Source organism: Alosa alosa, chromosome 6 (genome assembly GCF_017589495.1).
Source record: "Alosa alosa isolate M-15738 ecotype Scorff River chromosome 6, AALO_Geno_1.1, whole genome shotgun sequence".
NCBI lineage: Eukaryota > Metazoa > Chordata > Actinopteri > Clupeiformes > Clupeidae > Alosa > Alosa alosa.
This window is the reverse complement of record NC_063194.1, coordinates 22,818,583-22,830,819: the sequence shown is the minus strand read 5'-3', so window position 1 is coordinate 22,830,819 and position 12,237 is coordinate 22,818,583. Positions and strand designations below refer to the sequence as shown.

Here is a 12,237-nt window from a genome sequence, read left to right as displayed (position 1 = left end):
TTCAACACTTGCATTTTAACCTTTACATAAATCAGAAATGTTTGCCACTAATTGTAATACTTTTTAGATCTCATCTTGTAATTCTTTATCATAGACTGTATCTATATATATACAGTCTATGTTCTTTATAATGAGCCTGTATGGGACTCGTGCCATGGTTTTAACGAGGTGGGCGGAGCTACAGCTCTAACACTGGGACCGGCTACTAACATTAATAAGTGATAGATGTTGGTAGCAGCCAATAGCACCAAAGTAGTGTTTTCATTATCCAATCATGTGTGAAGTATGCCACTAGACACGCCCCAGTTGTAAGAAAATTGGACACGAGTATGTATGTGTATGTGTAGACTGGCTAACTGTTGTCAGTTTAGAGTTTGTAGTATTGGAACTATCCCCACGTTACAGTGGTGAGATGTCTTCCTTAGAATGTAACTGATTTCGAAACTGATTGAGTATATCAATCGGGATTTTCATAGTTATTTTTGCAGACATTCGTATTTTTACAACTGGGTCTTCCTCACAAGTGAAACGTAGTGAAAATCTCGCTAATACTATCACAAAGAAGTTGGCTAACTTAGCTCTAAAGCTAGTTACTTAGCCAAGCTGGCGTTAGCCCTGAAGTTTGTAAGCTGATCTAGTCAATGATAGAATCTCGTTGAACAGAAAATAATAGAAATGATTAAACAGATGGCGTAAAAGCTTGTCACTTCACAAATGAACACTTGAGCCCAGAAGGTACTTTACTACCTTCTAAATTTTACGTGGAACTTAGTCAACGGCTTTACTTACTCCACTTGGAATGTCGTGTAGAAACGGAATGGTGCGGGGAGGAAACCCTGGTCTGCAGCCTCTTCGTGCCACAATTCCTTTCCAGCTCCACAACAAAGTTCTACCACAGTCCAAAGATGCAGGTAAAAAAATGTAGTATTCATTAAAACAACTAGACACGTTCAGAAATCTGTTTCATTTCCTTTATTTTGAATTAATCAGAGCAATTATGCTTGAGGGCCTCCAAGTTGATATGGAAAGTGTTTATGTAAGAAATTGATAAATGATAAGTGTGTGTGTCTGTCTGTGTAGAGCAGAGGGATGCATGTGCTTCATTGCGAATCAACAAACTAGTTTTACTACAATGTTTGGTCTACTCTAAACCATCCACCCCCCACCCAGGAACCAAGTGGGGATCTTTGTGTATGTGTGTCCACCAATGTAGAATTGTACAGTTGTTTGGGGTAGTTTATGATTTAATATAAAACAGAGATTTTGACAGTGGTTGTGGAAATAATGATGTCATGGATCGTTAAAGTTGTACAGTTTACATTCATCACACAAAAGTGACCCAATATTACCCTCTGTCCGACCCTCAATGACACCAAATCTTTGAACTGCTAATCAGTAGTTTCCACATAATGTCTGCCAAGAACAGATCCACATTTGCACATTTCTGATGCTGACTGCATGGTTAATGCAATTCCCAGTATATCTCAGTTGCTGACAGACTCCTAGCCATTTGGACTACAATATTTTTTTTATGCTCGTATGAATTTATAAGCATTTGCAAACATTGTAATGATGTTTGCAATGGATTTTTTTTTTTGAGTCCAACAAAAGCGAAACAAAACCAAAGTGCCAAAAGCACTCCACGTCTGACCTGGATGCTTGCGCATTTCTCACATAGTTGAGATTGACCTCCTGACCACTGCAGCATGTGCCACCCACTGAGTGTGAGGTTGGGAGTCAAGGCCACCTCTGTTTTGTTCCCTTGACCCACCGGATCACCTCACTGACTGTTCAGTGACGTCCGCCACTTCGTAACCCCATGCTCAGAGCTACTGGGTTTTATTTTTATGTCTTGTTTTGTGGCATGACAGAAAGGGACGGGGTGTTAGTGGTGGTGATTGTGTGTGTGTGTGGGGTTGGGGGCTGGAAATGGAAAACAGAAGCATTTGCTTGGTGTTGAGTAACTTAGCCCACCCCTGTTGACCGTCACATGGAAAAGTTCCACCTGCCAGCAACTCCCGAGCTATTAACAGCACTACCTGGACTATAGGACCCCCAAACCACATAAGGGAGAGGTTAAAGGTCATTGTCTTTCCAGTTGTGTCTTTGTCCTGAATGGCGACACAGAGAATGTTCAGATTGCTGTAGGAATGTTCATGTAACATTTGCGTGATTAAAGGAAAATGATTAAAGCAGTTTAATGAGAGAAGATTACATATAGATAAAGGATTACTTTTATGAACGGACTATGCTACTGTTGTTTGCAGCCTGCAGTTCACTTATTTCTCTCTCTCTCTCTCTTCCTTCCAACAGACCGGAACAAGGCCAAGCCCCCGAAGCCCTCCCTCCGCCGGACACTGTCTCTGGACGCACTGGTGGCCCCCTACCTCCAAGGCCAGTGGCCAAAGGAGCCCGAGGGCCTGCATGTTGGCAGTGTCAACGACAAGGCTACACAGGTCAGCCTAATAACCAAACTCAATGGCCTGCTTTGGTGCTGGCCAGGTACCTCCTTTGTTGCCCTGACAAATACCAGCAGAGTTGCCCTGATAGCAAGACCCACACATCTTTACTACCACAAAGGTTTCTTTCACAATATCTGAAGATGAGCAGACACAGAGCACTGACTGTTCCTCCATACCAGGACTCAAATGACATTATACATGTCAGAGGTGGAATGAATATTGGGTGGGTAATTAGTCAGAGGTAAAATGGATACTGGGTGGGAATGGTTCTGTAAATGTAGACGACAACTTTGCAGTGGTGTTTTTGAGACATGCATCCACGTCCTTCTAGCTTACCTGTTTGGACTCCAAGGTACGAGCTAATGGACGTCTTTACAATTGACAGTGTAGAGGGGAAAAGGATGCCTAGATAGGTATCAAATATTGAGATTTTTTCTTCATGCACAAGGGCAGTATCTGGTGTACTATTAAGTCAGATAGCATGTGTGGTTTTATGTTACTTTTAATGTACTGTAGCTCCTTACATTTCTTTTGCTGCCTGTTCCAGCTTTTAGGCTTGCAAGACTTCAAACGACACTCAACACTGGACTTTTTCTACTATGAATTAGCTATTAGTTTAGCAATTAGTCATCAATATCCACCGCAAAACTTAAAATGTGACTTGCAGCACACAGCTAGTATTCTGGAAGGCTAAATACTACTTCATGCTAATGTTATTTATTTGGATATTTTATCCAAAGCTGTGTGTAGCACAGTAAGGGCTCTCAGCACTGTTTGGAGTATGATGTTTTGAGTATGACTACGGGTCCTTGATAAATGTTCTATTTTTCGACACAAATTATATATCATGTTCACCGAGCCTTCATCCAAGTGTGTTTACCAGTCCTTGGAAGGGAAAGCCCCAATCTGCATACTAGTGGAAAACTGAAATGCCAGTGACAAAGCAGCCATTTTCTGCCCCATCATGGCAGCTATGGCTCCAACATGGCATCTGCAGCAGATGAGGGTACATGTGAAAAGATTGAGTGGCTGTTTTATTTGTTTTTAAAGAGGTGACGGGAGTGGAGCGTGAGGTTTTGTGGAGTGTGTCTGCAGTTTGCTCTGCAGGTGCTTCTGAGAGAGAACCAGCAGCAGCAGCAGCAGTGGCAGCAGAGCAGAGAGGCATACTTGGAAAGCTGCCAAACGGGGAGACGGTTTTGTTTTGTTCGTTGTGACCTCCCAAATTCTTCTTCACCCCACCCCACCCTACTCAGCCCTAGCTTAACCCGCATCTAACCCTCAGCCAGTCTATACCCCCACCCCTGCTTCCACCCTCCCCGCCTCTGCTCCAAGCGTCCTGTCACTCGGTCCCCACACGCCACACAAAAGCGTCTGCTTGTGTAATGCACTGCACATCACCCAGACACATTCTCTACTGTCCGGCCACCCTCTCTACATGCCATTGTCTTGACCCCCCCCCCGCCCCCTAACCCCCCCCACACACACACACACACAGGCTCTATTTCTTGCACAGATCCACACATACACACAAACATGTAGTCTCTGTTACACACAGACACACATTCACACCCCGCGGGGGGAGCACTGATCCCCCTCGCGTCGCCTGTCTCCTGGGACGAGGAGTACATGGCTGTTTATAGGAACGCGTCCCGTGATCCTGGGGCGTATGATGGTGTACAATCTCATACCCAGTACAGTCAGGGAGGGGGGCATCATGGCTCACTCCTTCAGTTTCTCTAGCATGCTGTAGGTGAAGCTAGTGGGTGGAGATGTGTTGAGGGTGGTGTGCAGTGAGCGCTTGTATTTGTCATGTTAATGTACGTGTCAAATTTCCGGCAATTCATGACCTCACTATTCAGCACCTCACGGCATTTCTGACTGGACACTTCAGCAGGCGGAACGGGCAGGGGAGAGAGAAAGGAGGGAGGGAGAGAGAGAGGGAGAGAAGGAGAGGAGAGGAGAGGAGTTGGGGTGTTCTCTTTTTTTAATTTTCTATTGCCGGCATGGACTTGGCCACAGCTGGTCCATATGTGATTGGACTCTGGGGAGAAGACCCAGGACACCTGTGGAGCAGACTGAAGATTCTGTGAAACAGGACGGACTGAAGATCTGGTCTGAATGCCTCATGAGGAGTAGAGAAGAGGAGGAAGAAGGCTTCTGCAATTGGCATCATCTACTGTTCTGTTGAGCAACCTCCTGTCTGTTGGACTGTGAGGAAGGACTGGGACACTGACTCACTACCTGAGGGTGTTTAGGAGTGTGTGACAGGCTACATACAGGACTGGAGAAGCAAACGCCTGGTCTGGGCAACAGGCAGCGGGGACCCCCTGTTCCGGAAAAACCTCTTCCAGTTGGTTCCTATCGGTGTTGGGGGAGGGCCTGTGGGTAGAGAACTGATCATGTCGGTATGTCTGTGGTGTCTACTCCTTTTTTTTTTTTTTTTGTCTTTACAACACACACACCTACACCTACCTACACCTTTCTCTTCCTGTCCCTGTCTTTTTGACTATGGCTACTTAGCTAACCTTTCAGAAGGTTAGTGGAGTGTATTGCCCCTTTAAATGCATGAATGAATTTAACCGTGCGTGCGTGCGTGTGTGTGTGTGTGTTTATGTGTGTGTGTTTATGCGTGTGTGTGGTTATGCGTGTGTGTGGGTTGTGAAAAAAGGCAGCAGGCATATTGTGATCAGTATCGTGTTTATGCGAGTCTTGACACAGCTGTGCTTGTGAAACAGGTGTGAGTGGTTGTTTTTGCAAAACTGTGTCACTTTTGTCCTAAATTCACATATGACGTCTTGGGGCCATTTCTCATCAGAGAGATTAGGGGAAAAACAACTAACTGTTCCTTTAAAAGTTGTCTTGTTTGCCGAAAACCAGGTGTCTTCATATTCATCTATATATTGATCAGTAGCCTAGCCTCTATTTTGTGTTAAGAAGTCGAAGTAGACTTTGAGCTGTCTAGCAATTTGAACATTTCCAATTTACTGTCAAACCAAATCTGTTTGGAAACACTGATGTTATTCATCTGAAAAGCTCAGGTCATGCATCTGAAGTTCACAAATTCAAAATCTATTTTGTAATTTCTAATGATGCATGTTGTTTTGTTAATATGTTTAAAACTGGAACAAAAAGTGTACAAAAAGCCTTTAGTAAAACCAGCTGGTCTGCTGTGTGTATACAGAAAACATGGCAAGACCTTCTGAGTCTGAACTCTGAACTTACATGACCTTTGTTTGTATGTATGTAGTACATAATATGATCTTTGTTTCATCCATCATGTAGATTTACTCAGCCGTGAGGAACCACATATCTACTGCTGTCTGTAGGACTGCACATTACCTAAATCATTCCACTTCCTTTTCTGTCTCTCTGTCTCCCTCCTTTTTTCTTTCTCTGTCACTCACTCTCTGTCTCCATCTCTCCCCAGACTCCCAGTTCCTGGGCTGAGGAGGGCAGAGGGAGAAGAGGAGGTGGGGGCCATAAACGCTCAGCATCCTGGGGCAGCGCAGAGCACCTGAGGGAGGTGAGTGCCTCTCCTCGAGCTCCTCCTACTGGCTTGTCCTACTGGCTACCTAAAGATTGGCATGGTTTTATTTCAGTTAGCCTAATAGCTGGTTTGATTTGCATTGAGAGATGATCTTATGAAAAGTACCCTATGCCAATTGTGACATATGGTGAAGGGTATATGATGATGTGGGGCTATTTTAATTCTAAAGGCCAAGGGAACTTTATTAGGATGCATACTATCCTGGATCCATGAACTGGCCTTTAAACATAAAAATCTGCCTGCCTCTTTGGGAATTTAACATGGGGGTATTTATATTTATGGCCCCTGTATTTTAAGCAAGAATATTTATTTATTTACGATTTACATTTATTTACATTCACAAAGAAAATTGGTGTACTTAAGGTTGGATTTTTTCCTCATGTTTTTAATTAAGGCATTAAGATCAATATCTAAAAGATTTTTTTTTTTTTTTTTTTATTCCTTTTTTAAGTCAACTTTAGCATGTGCATGTATGTACAGGGTATGTAAACCTATGAGCACAACTGTAACAGGTCCAGTAACTGCAGGTCCTCCTTGGGGACATATTTGTACTTGCTTAAAGGCTTTTTGACTGGAGGATCATGAATAAATCTCATTTGGAGATTAGAGGGCTCTGGCAGTGTGTTCTGTTCTGGTGTTTTCTGAATACTGAATAATGACTGCATTAATGACTGTATTGTTTATATACATCAGCAAGCCTTTTATGCTGTGTTTAGAAATTTTACTCTGTTTGTCGGGCTACCAGTGAGGAGTAATAGCCAGGTGCAAGCCAAGCTTGTGATGTTTTCACTGCTGTTTTAATCTTATGTTGTACCATTTGGATATACAGTATGTTGCTACCATTGTTACCAAATGTAGACATTAACAATATGAACAACATGAAATCCATTATAACAGCGAGCCTCTTGTTGCAGTTTGCTAATACAGACAGGACAGACCTTCTCAAACAGTTAGAAAAGTGACCAAGCAAGGAGACGATTAAAAAAACAAAGTGACGTTAAGACTAGATTTATAGTTCCTATTTGCATGATGTATCTAGTGGCCCTGGTGTTATGTAGAGTAGACCATCTTGGGAATCCCCACCTAGCCCTCAACTGCAGGGAGATAAGCTCTACTTGGCATGAACGCGTACAGTATGACTGGAATGACTGCAACATGGCTGTGGAAAAGAGGTATTGGCCCACCGGCCAGAGTGGAGCTGTTAGCTGTTGTTGGGTGGCACCTCTTTTCTGCCGTGCTCCTGCTTTCTCACTGATTGGCCTCCCCTGTCGCCTGTAGGTAGCCAAGCTACGCCATTCGTTACAGAAGCGCTTTAGGCCCGCCCCTCCAGCGGGAAGCAGTGAAAGGCCCTCCCACCCACTCCCTGGCACCCATGCCCCTGGAGCCACACAGGTATGCCCACAGTGTGTGTGTGTGTGTGTGAGAGGGAGTGTATTCTTGTGGTATGACTTAACTGCAGTTGCGTTGATTAGCCCAGCAACAGATTTAAAAATGGCCTGGCTTTTCTTAGGACCTTCTGTCACAGTCCTGACATCTCACTTACTCACATACCGTCACAGATACAATTGTGTGTGCGTAGCCGCATACACACGCACACAGACACTATATGCACTTGTATATTATTAAAACAAAATTTCTCTGAGCATGTAGTCTCAGTCACAAGTCATGTCGGTTTACCCTATACAATATTGGGAAGATCAGACCTTATCTAAGAAATGCCACACAACTGCTTGTACAGGCCATGGCTCTTTCCAAACTGGACTATTGTAGTGCATTGTTAGCTGGAATTACATTCAGATCCCTCACGCTGGCCTACAGGAGACTTGCTGGACCCTTCTGAACACCTTTCCGTGTTTATTCCACAAACCGTTTGTACGTCCCCTCTCGCTCACTGCAGCCCTCTAAAGAGCACCTGCTGTGTGGGCCTTCCATCAACACTAAGAGCTCACAGTCACCACTCTTGTTGTCCATCAACACTAAGAGCTCACAGTCACCACTCTTGTTGCCTGTGATTCCTCATTATTAGTATCAGCTAAGAACTTTACTCTGTAGTGCCCGCTAAGAACTATAAACATAAACTTATAAACATAAAACATGACTGGTATTACAAGTAGCCATTCATTAACTGTTGCTTTTCTTGTATCACAAGCAGGAATTTCAAACACAAATACATTGGGCTCAGACATGCATCCAATTACCCAGATGTCCTGTTGCAGTTGTATGTGCATACACTCACATAAATACAGACTAAACTATTTGTTCATGCCTGTGCCGTCTCCCCCCTCCGTACAGACCGTTCCACTGACCCCATTGAACCGCCTGGCCCCACGACTCAGGAGGAGTGTGGAGGGGCTCAACCTGGAGTTGGAGGGAGTGTTTGTGTCTGAGGCGCCAGAAGAACAACACCAGGTGAGCTTAAAGACACTCACACTGTACACTTGAAGGAGTACACTTGTTGTTGCAGACTCGCGTGCTTGATCGTGCTGTTGTTGCAGACTCGCATGCTTTCTAGACAGGCAGTAGTTGTGCGCTGTCTCGCTTTACCACCAAACGTGTCCCTTATACTACCCTGTGACTTAATAGCCGTATTTGGATATCACTAGCTTCTCTCTCGTCTCTGCCCGCTGTAACCTTTCGAGCTCTTCGGTATGGTTCTCACATGCCAAACAAGGTGCGATCTGGGATACAGTTGTCAACCCATTTGCAAGATGTGCAACATTATTGCTCCGCTTTTACCAGTGTGGCATTAGAACCGTCTGAGTAAACCAACCAAGGAGAGTTGAGTGGCTCTCTGTGTGACTCTGTGTGTACGATCTCCCTCCCTCCCTCCTTCCTGCTAGATTCTGGACGTCCCAGATGGCCACCGGGCCCCTGTCCCATCCCAGCGGTGCAGCAGTGGCCCTCAGAGCGACCCCTCTCCTGCCCAGCTCTCTCCCTCCCACTCCCCCTGTCCAATGACTGACCCCGGTGAGTGAGAATAGAGCTGTTTACATTGAGATGTTTACAATTAACACTTATGTGGTTCACAGTGTTTGTGAACTTAGAGTGTTTTTCAGGCTGGACTTGAAGCTCCTCATTGACTTGCTGTGGCAGATGCGTTGATGGCAACTGTCTTTAGTGGGCAATACAATATCTATGATTTTTTATTTTTTTTTTTTTTTCTCTCAGACATGGTGGTGTGTGGCACCCTGTGCCCCTCGCCTTCTCCCTCACCGCCGCCTGACGTGGTGCAGCTCTCCTCCCTCCTGCCCTCCTTCTCCCCGCGGCCCAACAAGACCTACGCCTTCCAGAGGGAGCCCCCCGAGGGCTGTGAGAGAGTGCGCGTGTGGGACGAGGCCGTGTGAGTAACACACTCACACACACACACACACACACGATTACAGACATTTAGAACTGTTCCACATAGATTACACCTCACCGTGCAATCAAATTAACTGTGTTTTGAGTGGAGTGGCGAGTGGGCCATCATGTTATTTTAATTCAGTAGTCGAATCAGAATTTGACCTTGTCAAAATGTCTCTCTCTCTCTCCCTCTGCCCACTCCCTCCTCACTGGTCTGGTTCACTGTCCCTCTCTACAGAGCCGCCTCTCAGGGGGAGCCCCTCCTCCTCTCCCCCTCTTGCCCCGACCCCAACAAAGTCAACTTCACCCCTCACGGAGGCTCCGCCTTCTGCCCAGTCAGCCTCCTCAAGCCCCTCCTCCCTTCCATGGACCTGCTCTTCCGCGGCCTCTCCGTCTCGCCTGTCACTGGCTGCTCAGGACAAAGCCCCACCCCTTGCCCAGCATCGGGGCATGTGGTGGGTGGGTACCTGAGCGGGCCCCTCCAAGACCCCACCAGCTCAACCATGTAGCAGTGAGTTAACCACAGCTGGAGCAATAGTGGACTGATGGACAATGGATGAAAGATGGCATATTTTTTCCCCCCACACAGCTTTTGAATAGAAACCCCTATGAATGGTGATACTGTAACTTATTGCTTCCAAAATATATCAAACCTTACAGAGGATAAAAAAAAAACCCAATGACTACACCTAGAAAACCGATCACGAGCAGCAGCATGGCTAGTGGATACATGTGGAAGATTTCTCCACATAGTGCTGAAGCACTAGATGGTGTATACTTCTCAGGACAAACTCCTCATGTCCTTTCTGTGTCTTTTTTAGACTGGACGTTGGTTCCTCCTAATATCTTCGCAAATTTGAGAGAACTGTAACATTTCTTTCATTTATACAAGAACAGATATTTATGTGCCCTTGTCATTTTCTACAATAGAGTGTTATTTTTCTGAAACAGTAAAAGACATAAAGTACACGTGGCCTGATTATCCTTTTGGCACATAACGAACTGTAGACCAGACCTCATGACGTGCAATCAAGCTGTTATGATGAAACGGTACAGCCAACCTCATGGTGGCAGATGGGAATGGCTCTGCCAGCAAGAATCGGCACAGACTGGGAGTGATGGGATTCAAGCAGAACTATAGTGAAAGCCTCTTATGAAACTCCAGTGCTAGCAGACTGGCCTCTGAGAATACATGGGCTGGGCGGCTCCCTGCTGAATTGGGTATTTTATATATTTTTTTCATTGTGAACATCCTGGGCTAGTTCAGAAAGGGTTGTTCATTATTAAGGCTGAGTTTGGTCAGGTTTCACTGTCCATTGAGTGTATCTGGTATCCCTCCCTGCTCACCTGTAACCATAAGCTAAACTCTGAGGTGAAATTCACAGCTATGAAAGTCATAGGTAAGACACAGAGCAGCAGTAACTGGCCGTAGTAGTAGTAGTAGTAGGAGTCAAAGGATCACATTAAAACTGCTGACCCAGTCCGATCAAACCCACAAAAGCTCTTCAGTTGTTGAAAAGTATGCGGTATGAGTCTTTTTTTAATCTATGATCATTCTGTTAAAATGCTGTCTGGAATGTAAATGTTTTTTCCTAAATGATTTGGCCTAGTTGATGACACATTTGTGAGGACTGTAAGCATTGCTTTGTGAAACCTGTGGCCACCTGCTGTAACTTTGGTTATTGTGCCTACAGACACACCTGTTTGGTGCCTTTTATTATTTTTTATGGGGTGTTTATGATGATTTGTTTTTAAAAACCAAAAATATGAAAGGGACATTTCATAAAACAATTTGTCATTTTTAGAGGTGTCTGTTCAGTGTGAGGGCTATACTTTTCTATCTTAGCATCTAAAGAATCTATTTAAGCACGTTTTGTCAGTATGGTTGCCTCATGAAAGAATATGACCATAGTTATAAGTATAGCCATGTTGGAAAAGCTAGTAAGAATTTATATTTTGTTCTTAGTTGTCATTGTTAGTGCTCACTTTAGCGTTTGCATTTGTAATACAATATACATTTTTGTATATATTTTTTCACAAATCTAGATTTAGTATAGCGTACAACAAGGTTGTATGGTCAGAGGGTATGCATATTTCTGTTTGTTGAACAACAGCACTTAATCTTGTGGTAGTTTTCCACAACCTACCATTTTCATTCTTCAATTGAAAAACAGAACCTTTGAAGGTGCAGTCATGGTTGGATATAAAGGCAAGCTTATCCTTCATTATTGTTCATTGCCTTTGAGTTTGAACTGTTCCTTCAGAGCGCAACATTTCAGTCAAGTATATACTGTTGTAGATGTATAGTTCAGATTATGTTTTGAGAAAAAAATAATAATCCTTTGCATTCTCCATACAATCAGTGGTTTGCTTCAAAATGTTTACACATTGGTGGTTCAAGGTTGTCTTCCAAGTTTCTGTACAGCATATTTTTCATGTATTACAGATATTGGAAATGTGTGTCCAGGCTGTCTTGAGTTCAGCTGTGTTAATAATTTTAGTCATTTGACAAAAAATAAAAGGTTGCTCCTAACTTTAAAGTTTCGACTTTGAATGAGGAAATTATTAACTCAGGTGTTTGCAGGTGGTCATGTAGCATTCTCACATAGCTTCAGTGGATATATAGCATTGAAAGGTGCTATATAAAATAAAACGTATTATTATTATTGGTCATTGTTATTTTTTACCTCTTTGGTACCTCATCTTTGGTCGGAAATGTCATACTTGACCAATCCACATGAAACTTGGGATGGTTGGTTGTTCTATGGCTGTTACAAAATAGGTTTGTGACCAAATGAGTGTTTTAATGGCAAACTGGCCTCTAGGAGGCACATTCCCCCAAATCATCATGATTTATTTGTGGAGTGGCGCCACCTAGTAAAGGAT

At 43.9% G+C, this 12,237-nt stretch overlaps 1 protein-coding gene across 1 annotated transcript; it reads left to right on the top strand.

Moving 5' to 3' along the window:
- The first annotated feature begins 362 nt into the window (after window positions 1-362).
- fam117aa (family with sequence similarity 117 member Aa) lies at window positions 363-11,884 on the top strand. The gene is made up of 8 exons (XM_048246979.1): window positions 363-911; window positions 2,314-2,456; window positions 5,890-5,985; window positions 7,288-7,401; window positions 8,302-8,418; window positions 8,850-8,976; window positions 9,178-9,349; window positions 9,590-11,884. The coding sequence occupies exons 1-8, from the start codon at window positions 800-802 to the stop codon at window positions 9,858-9,860; spliced, it is 1,152 nt and encodes a 383-aa protein (XP_048102936.1). The 5' UTR covers window positions 363-799; the 3' UTR covers window positions 9,861-11,884.
- The last annotated feature ends 353 nt before the right edge of the window (window positions 11,885-12,237 follow it).